This window comes from Hemicordylus capensis, chromosome 3 (assembly GCF_027244095.1).
Source record: "Hemicordylus capensis ecotype Gifberg chromosome 3, rHemCap1.1.pri, whole genome shotgun sequence".
Taxonomy (NCBI): domain Eukaryota; kingdom Metazoa; phylum Chordata; class Lepidosauria; order Squamata; family Cordylidae; genus Hemicordylus; species Hemicordylus capensis.
Window position 1 is genome coordinate 254800477 of NC_069659.1, and position 16007 is coordinate 254816483.

A 16007-nucleotide genomic window follows, 5' to 3' on the forward strand; every position below is an offset into this window, starting at 1 on the left:
AACTACTGGAAGCAAAAAATAGTGAGAGAGAAAATACTTTTTTTAAAAAAAAAGTTACTGTTCAGTTCTCACCAGAAAGTGAGATATACCTGATATTCCCTTTTTTTTTCCCCCGAACGCTGCTCATAGGCAAGTGGAATCAAAGTTTTAAGTTCTTATTTGGCCACATTCCCAAAAACAGATAGCAGCCTTGTTGGCTCTGCTGTGACATCACACCTATTGCCTTTCCCTGAAGCTTGATTAATAAGCACAGAGAGTGAAGTTTCCTATAATATTTTGACCAAAAACTGATTTAAAAAAAAATAAAATCCAAAAGGTACAAGTATAGTACCATTGTGCAAAAGTACAGCAAAAAGTACACTGGAAAAAATATCTGTCTCCCTCTAAGGAAAGAAGCAACAGAAAGCCTGGGTAGATGCTATGAGAAGGGGAAAGTCGCTCAGTGAGAAATCTGTGGTGTTCATGTGTCAGGACCATGTCACTGTTAGTACAAACAACTTATACAATGCTTATTCTCCACAACATGGTTAAGTTATGCACATTTTGCTCTAGCTACAGTGTCCAAATATTCTTCACCTAGCATATGAGGGCAGAAGCAGCACCTGTTGATATTCTGCCTGTACTTAACCTGCAAAACAGCCAGAACTTTAACTGATGATTCCCATCTCCAAAAGCTGAGGAAATACCACCTACTGAGTTTCTGCCTGTCATCCAGCTGTTAGACACAGAACAGCAAGCAGAAACTCAGTAGGTGGCATTTCCCCCCAACATTTGGAGATGGGAACTTCACCAGTTGAAGTTTTGGCTGTTGTGCAGCTGAAGTACAGGCAGAATATCAACAGCCTAGCAGTTCTGAGGTAAAATGAAGCAAAAATTAAGGAGGCAGCCACTGTCAGAAGTAGCCACACTACCAACGGTTAAGGATCCAAGACCTATGTGATAGGGAACAGGCCCAATCTGTCTCAGATATTAATTAAACCATTCAAGTGAAATTGTTGCCTTTTATTTTCAAGTGATATCTCCTTCCCTGGGGTGTGGGAAGGGGTGGAGATTTCACCAGCCCTGACATAAACCCTTCTCAGCTGTTTCCAGGGCTAAAGACCCCTGCCTCTGCCAAAAAAAGAGGGGGGGGGACACTGACCAGCCAGTGTTTGCTCCTCCTTCCTTCACCACACAGTCATTCTCTTTTTCAAAGGGGGGGACTCAAAGTAAAAAAAATTTATCCTATACTGGCATGCCACGTAGGAGGGGGGATTTTTTAGTTATAAAACCAGCTCTAATACTAACCTTGTGGTCTTCACTCCCCTCACTTCCACTCCTATGTAATCTTCATTGACAGCAAACATGCTATCATGCAGGAATCTGCAAATGGCAGATTTCCTGAATTACCTTTCACTAATTGTTTTCCGTTATTTTAAGGCATCTGTGCAAAACAAGCCAGAGAGAGGATTGGTGAGGCTTCTGGCCTGCCCTGAAAAGGGAGGCTGCACAGTGCTAATGTCATAATCACCTCAACCCATGGGAGAGTGTTCTTGCCATGCCAGGGAAATGTGAATCTTTAAACAGGTTTTTAAAAGAACTACTTCATGTAGGTCAGGCCGGGGGTGGGCGGCGAGATCACAACACTACGTAATGGTGAGCTGCTTGATGGAGTAATACTACTAAAACTACTATATGAGATTCAGGAGACATCTCCATTCTGTTCACCTTGTTATAACATTCCATTACAGGATTAGACTAAAGCTTATGATCAGATCTACCTGGCAATACTAGCAGAAACCTAAAATGTAAAGTTGTGCCATTGAGTCGGTGTCGACTCCTGGCGACCACAGAGCCATGTGGTTTTCTTTTGGTAGAATACAGAAGGGGGTTACCATTAGGGAGCATATATACACAGCATGCAGAGGTAGTGGATTGGTTAATGTGATGAACGTAACTATGTAAAAGCTTGCTCTAATACAGTAATAATAAATTACCTGAAAAAGTATTTTGGATATGTTTACACCACAACCTACTTAGGAGTCAATCAATAATCATTTCCACATCATTTATCAACAGTACAGATAGAAGCAGCAATATTCGAGTAATGCAGATTGAGAAACAGTTGAATGGTATAACTTGCAGTTCCCAGCAAAACGTTTGAGTTTCGGCAGAGGAGAGCCTCCAATATTTAAAGTGGGCCTTAGTCCCAAGGAAAGCAATACCAGTCTAACATATTCAATTCTAGCATTTCTAAATTAAAAGATTACAACAAAATCCCCCTTACCTATACTGGAAGCAGTGAAGCATACCCTTTTAAGCATCCTCTTATACCCAGCAGGTGTTCATGCAAGTAAGTAAAACTAAAATAAGCTTACCTTAAAAAATAAGAAAGTTGGAACAGAAGTGATTTCATATTTTTCAGACACCTCAGGAACTGCTTCAGCCTCCAGCTTTTTTATTTTTTGGAAAAAAAGTATAAAATACAGTTTTATTTTCATATTCTTATTTATAGCTTAGATTCCACTGGCTGATTTCGTCTACACTGTACTTTTAGTCATGTTAAATGTTTAAAAAGGACTTCAGTGCAAAAGTTTGTGACACATTTGCATTTAAATGAAACTCACAGGGCAGGCTTGTCATCCACTGAGCCTGCAGTGTCAAAACAGGTTCAGAGGTTTTTATTTTGTTGCACATTTCAAAAGATGCCTGGAGGCTGTGAATAAAATTTTTGGTGCACTAGTGACCTAGTAAATTTTCAATCATATGCAGCTACTACTATATTGAAATCCATAAATCACTGACCCCAGTTATGTCATGATTACAGTGCTTATTTTCTGCCCACAGCAATTCTTGCTGTTTGCTCTATTGACTAATTTCAAGAGGCAGTACATCATGACTGACATTTGCAGCCTTCTGCAAATTATGAAGCAAAAAAGGAGTATTTCTTCAATAAACTATTGATGCCTGCTAAGTTTTAGTTTTTTTAACTCCTACGAGGCTGCCAGATATTGGTATACTACTGACCCAGAAACCTAAGTAGATTATCAAATCTGAGACTGATAAAGAAGATGTAAAGAGCAAACAGTTCTCCATTCACATATGATTGGATATATTCATTCACACCTGGAATTGATCTACTAAACTTTTGAAGAGTTGGGCAATCAGAAGTAATAAGGGCAGCTTGCTTAAGAGTTGGCAACACATTAATTCTGGTCTTAAATTGGTGGATTTGCGTGTGTGGAGATGTGTGTATTTTTTATATGTTTTACTATGAACACTAAAATGCTGGTGCATGTCCACATTAACATGTGAATGCTGAGAGCCCCAGATGCATTTTGTGAATGCCTGCAAACCAGGGTGGATTTGATTTAAATCAAACTGATTTAAATCACGATTTAAATCACTAGCAGGGTGGATAAAAATCAAAAAAATCCGATTTAAATCAAAAAAATCTGCTTTTCTTGATTTAAATCAGATTTTTTTTAATTTAAATTGAATTTTTCTTATTTATATTGGATTTTTTAAAATTTAAATCAGATTTTTTTTATTTTTATCCACCCTGCTAGTGATTTAAATCGTGATTTAAATCAGTTTGATTTAAATCAAATCCACCCTGCTGCAAACAGATATATTTTATCCCACTGATCACTGTAAGGAGACTATCAACATTCATTGGCGTATTAACGGTTTTGAACATTCACCAGATTTATCAGGGATTGTAAACATTCACATATGTACACTGTATTATGTATATATGTAGACGTATTATGTGGCTAATATGAAGCGAAAGGTACAATTTGAATATTAAAGCAAACATGCATATCATTAGCAAGCATTTAATAGGAAGCTGGGTGTGAAGAGAGACTGACAGAAGATGCATTTCCAGCTTTCAGGAGAATCTATGGAGCAATTAGAAGTGTTTATGTAAACATTTAACAAGAAGCCACATAACTTCATGTTCAGGCTTCCCCCCACCATTACATCTTGCATATAGGTGTAGTTTATTAAACCCAATTCTAGCTGAAACCGTATATTAGATCTTCACAGGATCAGCACCCAAAGGATCAATTTTCCACTCATCAACTGCTTTGTAATAGGAAATATGAAAGCTGTGTGGAATATGCAGAAAATTGATGATACTGGATAGGCTTTCTAGTTCTAAGTTCCTTCATTTTCCAGCCTCTTTTCATTAGTGCTCCCCATGTTCAGTAAAAGTAGGGAGCAGAGCTGCACTTTATGGCTGGCATCCAAACTACAGCTGCGTTAGCACAGGGGTCTTGAGTCTCCTGATGCTGTCACTCACAACGGCCGAAGGTCAACAACATCTGGGGACCCAAGGTTGGAAATCCTTGCACTAGTGCAAGGAGAGAAGTTGTGTGCACTCGTTTGCAAAGCTACATGAAGCTGTGGTTGCCAAACACTGCAGAGCACTGCTAATGGAAGAACTTCCCTGGGATACATACAAGGCTGAGCAATGCTCTGCATTAAGGAAGATGTTGACATGCTGCACAAGACCTAATCTGGAACAGACATCCCTTTCGTTGTGCAACATTGCTGTGCTATGTCTTATACTTGTGCAACAGCATTACACTAGCGCAAGCTAATCTGGATGTCGGACACTGTCCCTGTCCAATATGCCCACTGGCCATGCCCACTGACAGGTGCATATTGGATGTTCATGAGCAAGAAGGCATATCGCAAACACCACAACAGGAGGACACCCTGACCAGCCAGGGTTTCTGCTGGCATGATGTACATGAGTGTCCCCCTTGCTCAGAAATGCTGAACATGTGACCCCCAAATAAATCAATCAGGTGGCGAGGCCAATAGGTGCAGTTTCCCCTCCACATATTCAGTGAACACAGGGAGAAATAATGTAAAGGGCTGTTACTAAATAAGGCAGTCCAGAATATTTTGTACTATATGCCTTATACTCATCGTCATCCTGGTTGGTCTGCACTTGTACTACTCCATTTCCACATTTCTGAACCCAATGGCCCCCATTTCCAAAGTAATGCAATGCCTTAGTCAAATCAGAATTCACTTATCAAATGGAGCCATAGATCAGTGGGCAGAACAGCTGCTTTGCATGCCAGAAGTCCCAGGTTCAACCCCTAGCATCTTCAGGTAGGGCTGTGATAAACTCCTGCCTGAATCCTTAGAGAGCCACTGCCAGTCAGTGTAGACTGTACTGAGCTAGATGGATCAATAGTTTGACTCTATATAAGGCAACTCCTTCTGTCCCAATGTAAATGTACTCAAATGCATAGACACTCATGAAGTACTACACTCTCACATAACTGTACCACTCAGAATGCATGTGTTCTGTTTTTGTTTTTTATTTAGGCAAGTTTTCCAGGATAGATCATTTTAGTCATTTTTTTGTTTATTGTCTGGGGTGTTAATCAGTTCTTGTTACATGGCAAATGAGGTCCATAAGGTCTCTTTCCAAGTTATGAATCAATTTTACATCACCAGTGCTGTACTTTCATGTTTCTTCCCTCCTCCTCATAATTCATTCTAAAACCCCATCAATTCTCTGCTAATCTCTACCATTAGTATGCAAACAGATTAATTTTATAATTAATTTGACTTCAGGCAATACAGTTATAGACTTGCAAGATAATGTAACTTTACCACTGAGGCTAACAGTTATTTATAATAATCTAATGTAGTATTACTCAACTCAAGTTACACTACTATTATAATAATATTAGTTCTGGTCCATACGATTCATCAAGACTAAAATTCCTTGGCTGAAACACTGCACTCTGTTACAGATAGTTAAGCCCCACTCAAGCTGCGTGGGGAAGAGGGCACATAACGCACCAGTTCTTGAACATGATCGAGTAAGAGTGGTAATTCTACTCATTCCTTCAATAAAATTTTAGTGTTCCCATTATTTGGAGGAAATACTGAAACCATAGCAAGCACACTCCTTTGAAAGTTTGTTCCACTGAAAGTAAAGGCACTTCCATGTAAATAGAATTAGATTTCACTGTTATTGTTTTTAAACCCAAACAGATACATCCACTTCTGGAACTGGAATATGGGATGATCAGTTGTAGACTTTAAGTTTGGTTAATAGTATTATGTCGTTTATATCATCATGTACAAGGTAAAGTGCTCCAATCTTATTCCATTGTGTACAACCCACTGCCATTTCCAAAACCTCAAAACAGTTTGAGGAATCTCTGGAAAGCTGCTTTGAAAATCAAGATCCATGCTTTTCTTTTCTACAAGATGTCCCAAGCAACGATTGATAGATTGATAGTTAGACTTTTCATTCAACCATCTTTTATTAAAGTAATCTCAAGGCAGTTTACAAAGCATTTAACACAATAAAAAACTATATGACAACTACACAATAAAAATATTAAATTGCAATATAAAAATACAAATCTAAAAGTTTTTTAAAACATACACCAAGACCAGAAAATACAGAGCAGCAGCAAAAAAACAACACTCATAAAAGCCTGAGTAAAAAACCAAGATTTCACTTGCTTTTTAAAGTGGATGCCCATTGGGAATAGATGCCCATTGGGAGAGCATTCCAAAGTCTGGAGGCAGTAACTGGGAAGGCCCTGTACCACGTGCATGAAAACCGAGCCTCCCTCATCATCATCATCATCATCATCTTTTAAGATATTTATACCCCGCCCCTCCAGTATACTATTGCTCAGGGTAACTCACGACATCAACAAAATACATACAATGTAAATTAAAATTACAAATTTTATAAGTTTCAAATTAAAAGCTAATAAAAGTTAAAAAACTAAAACTAAAAACTAAAAAAACCTACCAGATATATAAGCAGCAGATTCTCCATTAGTGATAGGGCCATGAGTAGGGCCTGAGATGGTGAGCAGAAGGCCCTAACAGATTCATATGGGCAAATGCAGTCCAACATATAATCTGGCCCCAAGCCGTGTAGTGTTTAAAGGTCAAGACCAGAGCCTTGAATCTAGCCCAGAAGCGGACCAGTAACCAATGACGCTGCTGCAGGATAGTTGTGACACTCACAAAGCAACTTACGCCCATGAGCATCCTTGCAGCAGAGTGCTGGGCCAGCTGAAACTTCTGAACCATCTTCAAGGGCAGCCCCACATAAAACACATTGCAGTAGTCCAATCTGGATGTTACCAAAAGCATGAATGACTGAGGTCAGGTCAGACTTCTCCAAGTACAGTCACAGCTGGCATATAAAAGCATATAAAAGCTGGCATATAAAAGCACCTCTGCACACCGCTGCCACCTGTGCCACCAAGGACAGCATCAGGTCCAGAAACACACACACCCCCAAGCTGCAGAGGAAGTTTGATCCATCCAAGACCAGATTTACCTTACTTCTCATATCATCAGTTTTACCAACCCAGAGCACTTCTGTCTTAACTGGATTAAGTTTCAGCTTGCTTGCCCCTATCCAGTGCAGAACAGCCTCCAAACCCCAGTTCAGAGCATCCACTGATTTCCTATTATCTTCCGACTTAAAAAATAGGTAGAGCTGGGTGTCATCAACATACTGATGCCACCACAACCCACAACCAATGGATGACGTCTCCCAGAGGTTTCATGTAGACTGGAGACATAACAAATCCCTGTGGCACCCCATAGGCCAAAGGGTGGAAAAGGCATGCCCCAGCACCACTTTCCGAGTATGACCCTCTAGATAGGAGTAGAGCCACCATATAACTGTGCTCCTAAGTCCCAACCCAGAGAGACGACCCAGAAGGATACCATGGTTGATGGTATCAGAAGCCACTGAGAGGTCCAGGAGAATCAACAAAGTCACACTGTCTCTGTCTGTCTCCCAGGGTAGGTCATCACCAGGGTGACCAAGGCAGTTTCCATCCCGTATCCAGGCTGGATGCCAGACTGGAAAGAATTGTCAGCATGCAGAGCACAGCCCCTCCAATGACCTTGTCAAGCAGGCAGAAACGCTTGGGAGCAGGCGGTCCATCAGATATCTAGGGCCCAAACCATTAAGGGCTTTAAATGTCAAAACCAACACCTTGAACTGGACCTGAAAACAAATTGGCAGCCAGTGTAGCTCTTTCAAAACAGAGGAGAACTGGTCTTGTGGTAGCAAGGATGAGTTGTCCCCATAGCTAAGCAGGGTCCACCCTGGTTGCATATGAATGGGAGACTTGATGTGTGAGCACTGCAAAATATTCCCCTCAAGGGATGAAGCCGCTCTGGGAAGAGCAGAAGGTTTCAAGTTCCCTCCCTGGCTTCTCCAAGATAGGGCTGAGAGAGATTCCTGCCTGCAACCTTGGAGAAGCCGCTGCCAGTCTGTGAAGACAATACTGAGCTAGAGGGACCAATGGTCTGACTCAGTATATGGCAGTTTCCTATGTCCCTATGATGTAATGTGATCCCAGCAGGCATCCTAGCGGCTGCATTCTGCTCTAGCTGCAGTGTCCAAATATTCTTCAAGGTCAGCCCCACGTAAAGCATAATACAGTAATCCAGCCATGATGTGATTAAAGCATGGGTAACTGTGGCCAGATCTGCTTTCTTGAGAAAGGGATGCAACTGGTGCACTAGCTGAAGCTGTGCATAGGGAACCCCTGGCCACCACCTCCACCTGAGCTTCCCAAAGCAGAACTGAGTCCAGCAATACCCCCAAGCTGTCCCCTTATCCTGATGACGCCCTCCTAATGACCAACAGCACCAACCATTCTAATTGGTCCAACAACCTGAAGAGGATAGACGAAGCAGTCAAACGAAATATCACCAGAGGATGGTCTGTCCATGACAATGGGGTTATCTCAAACTCCCCCGCCTCCAGTTCATTTATTCCTTTCCACAAAAACCAGATCTAGAGTATGGCCTGCCATGTGGGTAGGGCCCAAGACCAACTGAGCTAAAACCATGGTTGCCATGGAGACCATGAAACTCCCACCACCACATCTCCCTCTGCCCGCTATGCATTAAGTCACCACCCTCAGGTCATCCCCACTCTTTTGCTTTCCTAGAGACATGTCCCCAGCCCAACCACCCCCAGCAACTCTGTTTCAGTAACTGCAGGCCCACAACTTCCTCAGTCATGCCAAATCTATATATTTAATTCTCTTGGGACATGCGTGCCCAGGATTTGGCAGCGGAACTCTCGCGACACGCTGCGAGAGTTCCAAAGTGAGGACTGAGGAGGACAGGGGGAAGAAAGTGCCGGCAGTGGCCACTGGGCGGCGGGCTGGGGGGAGAAAAAGGCGGCGGTGGGCTGGGGGGAGGGAGGGAGGGAGGGAGGGAGAGAAAACGGCAGCAGCGAGGCCCTTCTTGGCCACCCGCCACGGCTCTGTGTGGGGGGAGGAACAGGAGGGGAGGAGGGCTGAAGAGCGCAGGCTGGAGGGAAGGGGAAGAGAGGAGAGACCGGGGCAGGAGGAAGAGGGAGGGGGAAACAGCCGACCCCAAAGCGCCACACAGATGCTCTGTGCGTGGTTGGCTAGTAGCTCTATATTGCACTTGCCAACTTTGTTGAAATTCCATTGAAAGGGAAATTCCATTTTTTCTTCCAAGGCCCCAATCTGAGCCCTTGTGCTCTCACCCTTTGCGAGAGCACACCCCTGGCACAGCCTGTTCTCATACAGCAATCACCTGAAGGGGGTGGAGCAAGAAGTCAGGGTCCCTCCAAACGGCACTCTTCTCCCTTCCCCCAGGTGCTGCTGCCTGTTCTCATACAGCACTCACTTGGAGGGGGTGGAGCAGAGCAAACAATCAGGGCCCACACCCTACTGAAATACATGAAAACACACAGCTAATAGGGCACGTGCACACACACCCCTGATTATCCTGTTGCTCCCTATAGTAATAATTTAAAATACATATCATTTATAAAGGGACAATGCTTTTACAATACAAAGCATTTAAATCTAGCATGTTCATTTTTTCTTGCCCTCCGCAGTTCTGCTACTGGGACCTGTAAGTAGTCTTACACAAATGCCAACTCCAAACTAATATTCAGCTTAGTACATCCATACAGCTGAAATATTTATGTAAAGCCAAGGATGTATTCTCATTTATGAACTGAAAAAAAATTAGGAGATACTTAGCACTCTTACGTCAAATCAAATAAGTAGTAAGAACTTTAAAAGAACAGTATTACTATCTTAATCTCAAATCCGTAGGATAAAAAGATCAGGATTTAACCAAACTGCCAGTTAAATTACATGGGAAAAGCCACTGTGAGTTACATACTGGAACTGCTAGTTCAAGTAACTAGAAGGAAGAAGCGCTAATATTTAACTAGATATTTGGCTGGTCATTTACAGTCAATTTCCCACAAGCTGCTTGAAATCTAGGGTGTCAGTTTACAGACATTTTTCTATCATTTTCCTTTATTACAGATAGCATGATTTGTAGCACCTTACTACAAACAGTGTGACCCTACATTCTTGTGAGGTTCCTCCCATCATATTTATAATTCCAGCATATTTCTGCTCATGAGCTCACTTTCCACTTGACCCACTGATCTTCCTAACCACTACCACTCAGAGCCCCTAGATACGGCATAATGTACCCTCTTCAGTCCAACCAACTTCTATTTCCTTATATCAGATCAACCAATTGCATTGGCTGAATATTGACAGTGAAAAAAGCACATGACCCAAACTTCATGCTGCAGGCTTGGAGCAATTTGTTGCTGGCATGGAAACTTCCACACAATCCACATAGGAAGCTGATCAGACTCATTCCACATGGAGCACTAACAGCACAGAAGTCTTCCTTGGCAACAACATTACATTACTGTAATGTTAGAGGACTTCATCCTCTTAACATTATTAATATGTTAGAGGACTGAGCTACATTTTACACTGTTCCAACATTCTTCTTTTCAGACATTTGTTTATTGTGTAAACAATACAAGCAAGGAGGCTGGAATTTGAAGTGGAAGACCAAATGGCAAAGGAGGGGAAAGGCATGATGGGGGAAAGCTAAGAAACCCCTGTCTCCTGCACACCAGTCTCCTACTGCAAACTGAAGCCTCAATAGCTATAAGTAAAGTGTGCCGTCAAGTCGATTTCGACTCCTGGAGCCCACAGAGCCTTGTGGTTTCTTTGGTAGAATACAGGAGGTGTTTACCATTACCTCTTCCCGCGCAGTATGAGAAGATGCCTTTCAGCATCTTCCTATATCACTGCTGCCCAATATAGTACCATCGGGGATTGGAACCAGAAACCTTCTGCTTGTAAGTCAAGCATTTCCCACTGCACCACTTAAAGTGGTTCAGTAGCTGTACAGTACATAAAAAACACAAACCACAAAAAATAATCCACCCAGATCATGCCTAAGGAAGGATCAGAGAGTGCCGGTTGATCAACTACAGTGTGAAAACAAGGTGCGTCACTTGTTTACCAGAGAACACTGAAACAATAAACTGATAAATACAGGTGGCCCTTGCTATCTGCAGTCTCAGCACTCAATGTTTCGCATATCTGCTGTCAGGCAATACATACCCAACCTTGTTATCCGAGGTACACGGCTTTGCATATCTGCAATTTTCAGCACTGCAGTTCTGCCCTTACATGGCCGTGCTCTTGCTGCACGTACTCATGGGTTGTGAGAAGAGTTTGGAGGACGACAGTGGAGTGCTTTGGTCTGCATGTTCAGAGTGTTTTATGCTTCTAAAAGCCATCTTTGGTAGCATTGGGTATCCTTAGGGAGCCTTCGGGAGCCATTGCTCTGAAGCTTTTGGAGGCTTTTGGGGGCCATTCCTGTGGAGCCTTTGGGAGCCTTTTTGAAGCCATTCCCATGGAGCTTCTTGGAGCCATTTTCTGGAGCCTCTTGGAACATTGTGCTGCCCTCGTAAGATGCTAATTATCACTGTTATAAAATTTTAATTTTGATGAAATTTTATGTTTTAATTTAAAAAAAATTTAATTTTGATATTTAAATTAAATTGCAATTAAAATTCAATTTAAGTTAAAATCAAAAATTGATTTTAATTATCCATTGAAAGTTGATTCTCCTCTCACTCCTTGATTCCCACACACTCCTCTGAGAGTGTTTTGTTGAATTGGATTTAATTTTATGCTGCCTCTGGCCAGCCTACCAAGCAATCCAGGCCAAGCGGCTTGTGCTGCTAGTGCTGGACTTCAACAGTGGGTTGAGGAAACATCATGATTACACATTGTTGGAGGAGCTGGAGAGTGGGAGAGCTGAAGCAGCCAAGGTACAGTGCTGTGCTCCATCCTTATTTCTGCCTTTACTGTCTTTTTGGTGATTTTCAAGTCATTTTCCTGGGCTCTGGAACCTAACCCCACAATTCCCATTGACTTAAGGTTTCATTATCTGCGGTTGTAGGCAAGAACGGAACCTGCACAAACAGCAAGGGCCACCTGTACAATGATTTTACCAAGAATGCTCCCGCCCCCAACAGACACACACCCTCAATATTAAATACCCTGATTGAACAAAGTATTTCCAGCCCTGAAGCAATTATTGCTCAGTTGGGGGAAGCAGGCTAGTAGCTGGCTGCCAGATTGAGAAAAGCTCACAGTAAAATTGAACCACATGGAACTCTTCAGCTTCTTCCTGAAGAGTAGCTATTCTTTTTCAAACAGTTCAATATCTTCTGTCCAATGCTATGGCACATAAGCAAGCAAGCTGAGAGTCTCCCCACATACCCAGGTATCTTAGTAATTTCTCCCCTCTGCATCATTTAGGCCAGCATCTCTACCAAGGTGCAAGCCCAGTTTTCAAGGTCTAGCTCAACTCTTTCCACCTCTAGCAGACTGCCGGGGGGAGGGGGTTACACATGAAAGAGAGATATAGTTTTCCACTTGTATCCCAAATGGTATTCCTATCTTTCTCTAAATTCCACTTTGATTAGTTTTGGACATGTTTAACTTTCAGTGTGATGCTTTCTTCTTTCCTGTGGAGGGCATACACACATTGGAAATCTAGTATGACACAGATATAGTGATTGGGAGAGAGCCACATTCACCTAATAGCAACAGAGAGCAGTTCCTTTATGGGATAAGTATATGGAACTTCCATTTTCTGGACTGGAGAGCATTGCCTTTACATCAACTGGGCCCCCAATTAATTTTAATGGACTTGCTTTGGTTTCAAAAGAAGTCAAAGAAGGCCATTCACTTCTATAGTACTGGAGAAAGATAAATACAGCCTTCCACCAAAGAGAGAGGACAAAGGATCAAACACAGGGCAGAAATAGACCTGAGCTGTCCCACTTCAAAATTTTAGACAATTTGGAACAGATGGAATAATTAAATAAGCCACTCTTCCATCTTTCCCTTCTCCTCAGATGCTGAAGGAACACTGTTGGCAATCATACTACTAGACTAAAACATATACACTTTGACAGTTCAACTTACTTTCACAAATGTAACTCGCGGATGCTCCTTAGCTAGTTCAGCCATGACACTGTTCATTTGGACACACTGAGGAGCCCATGGGGCCCAAAAATGAACCACCACTAAAGACCTGTGACAAAACAGAAAAAACACAGAAGTCTCTTTTGTGTTTGTTTTTCCCAGAACAGTTTAAGATCAACAAAACAACATGAAATAAAAGCAACTGAAACGACAGTATAAGGATCCAGATTAAAGTCCTGGTCTCTGTCATTAAGAGATTCAAGCAGGAGGGCTGGTAAGGATATTGGAGTACCACAGCCAGTCATGGTAGACAGTAGCAGGCTAAATGAACCAATGACCAGACTCTATGGGGCCATTCATTTGACCCTACCGGGCAGGTGGCTTCGCAAACCTTGCCTACCCCCCAGATGATCATGCTGTGCTTGGCTCCGCACTCCCACATGATCCGCGCTGCTCCGTGCAGCATGGATTGCTCTGAGGCCAGGACTCATTGCCCCAGCCTCTGGGTATCCCACAACACACTGAGCACAGTGCACTGGGGGATTCCTCCAGGAGACGGGAGCTCTAGGCCCCCGTCTCTGTGTCAGTGCGAGCCGTAAGCAGTCTGCACTGACACACGATCCCAGTAGACAGGTTAAGAACACGCATGTGCCCTTAACCTGGGCTAAGAGCCGGGCTTCAGCACTGGGTCTGGCACCACCAGGTTCCACAAGGATCCCAGCAGTTCTCATGGGAAGCCAAGCCCAAGCTTGGCTGCCTATGCCTGCACTTGGCTGCTTGTGAGAACTGTATGTGCCAAGTCCTTATATTTCCTGTGGTCTGTCTTCTGTTGACCCAGGACTGGAGAAAGATTCCAGTTCAACTCATACTCAGAGTTGCTTCGACATCCCATTTACAGCCACTACAGAATTCACAAGGCCATTGTGATCAGATGCTCTTCAGAGAGTAGACTGCATGCCAAAACTCTCCAACCCAGCAGTTCCCTGTATGACCATCCGGGCTAGTGTAGCATACTGGTGAAGAGTAAAAGTAAAGTAAAATGTGGCGTCGAGTCGGTTTCGACTCCTGGCAACCACAAAGCCCTGTGGTTGTCATTGGTAGAATACAGTAGGGGTCTACCATTGCCTCCTCCTGTGCAGTTTGAGATGATGCCTTTCAGCATCTTTCTATATCACCGCTGCCTGATATAGGTGCTTCCAGCGGGGATTCAAACTAGCAACCTCTGGCTTAATAATCAAGTCATTTCCCTGCTGCACCATTAGGTGGCTGTACAGAGACAAAGTTGCAAATCAGGACTTCCCTGGTTCAAATCTCATCTCAATCAACTCTTCAGGAGATCTTAGGCAAGCCACTTCCTCTCAGTCTCAGCTCCCAAGATGCAATACTATACAGGCAGCTGGGAAGCTGAGACTGAGAGGGAGTGGCTTGCCTAAAGTCACCTGACAAGTTGGTTGAGATGAGGGTTGAACCAGGAACTCCCAGTTTGCAGCTTGGTCTCTTATTGTGCTTATTTACTTTATAGAACTATTAAAAAGATTACAAGATAATTCATGTAAAGTGCTTTGAACATTCATAAATATTACACAAATGCTAAAAATTATCATCATGACATCTATGGGCCTATCCCAATTAGGACCTACACATGTTGCTGGTTACTGGATTTGGTCTTTTGCTTGGGGGGGGGGGTGTTCTGTGGGTGGGGTCTCCTGTCATTTCCCCATGGAAAACTACAATCATGGTCATGTACACTTCCTGGTTAAGATTGGTCTCAAAGTCATGTCTGACCCCTGCAGGGGTGGTAGACCTATTAGAATGGTCCACCCAAGAAGGCTGTTAGATCTAGCAGGATTCCAAAGGGACTTGGAGGGTTTTGGAGTTGGTTCTGCTGGTGATTCTGTCAATGCACTGGTGGAACCTGGAACAAGGTACTTACCAGGGCAGTAGAAACAATCACCCCTTAGCATCCTCTCTGGACCACTTCAAAATTAGCTCCATGGTATACAGAAGAGCCATGGGAGCAGAAGCAGCAAGGCAGAAGACTGAAGCACAAATGGAAGACTCATCTTGAAATCGATAAGACACAGCATAGAGCCCATCTGAAGGCCTATGCCGTAGCAATACATGCAGCAAGGAAATGATTTTATTCTGCCCAGATTGCGTCTGCAAGTTCTCATCCAGCATAGCTGGTCCGAGTTGTTAGGGGTTTAAATTAAGCCCCTTCTGTTTCAAATCTGTTTCCGGAAACAATGTCTCACTGTGACTCAGTCAATTAGTTCTTTGCAGATAAAATCTCTTGCATTCGGGCTGATCTGGACTCCAATATTTCTGTAGTGCCAGTTAGGGAGACGTCCAGCAATCCTCTCGGGAGATTAGATTGGGTCTGTTTCAGTTTGTGATTCCTGAGGATGTGGACAAGCTGCCTGGTACAGCCTACCACCTTTTCTTTGGATCCTTGCTGATTTCATCTTGCAGGGAGGTTGTTGGAGCTGGCCTAATTGATATCATCAATACCTCACTGAGCGAGGACAGGGTGCCACCTTGTTTGAAAGAGGTAGGGGTTAGATCCACTGAAAAAGCCCTCTGGATCCTCTGGTAATGGATAGTTATAGGCCAGTCTCCAACCTCCCATGTTTGGGTAAGATGTCTGAGAGGATCGATGTGGCCCAGCTCCGAGCGGCCTTGGAGAAA

At 43.1% G+C, this 16007-nt stretch overlaps 1 protein-coding gene across 1 annotated transcript in view; it reads right to left on the bottom strand.

Annotated features, from left to right (window-relative positions):
• Positions 1-16007, bottom strand: part of GLRX3 (glutaredoxin 3) — a 51110-nt gene that overhangs the window by 27409 nt on the left and 7694 nt on the right. Inside the window, exons 2-3 of the mRNA XM_053310577.1 lie at positions 13320-13428; positions 2358-2432 (exon numbers count right to left, since the gene is read on the bottom strand). Of these exons, the coding sequence (XP_053166552.1) occupies positions 2358-2432; positions 13320-13428 (184 nt within the window). The remainder of the gene's footprint in view (positions 1-2357; positions 2433-13319; positions 13429-16007) is intronic.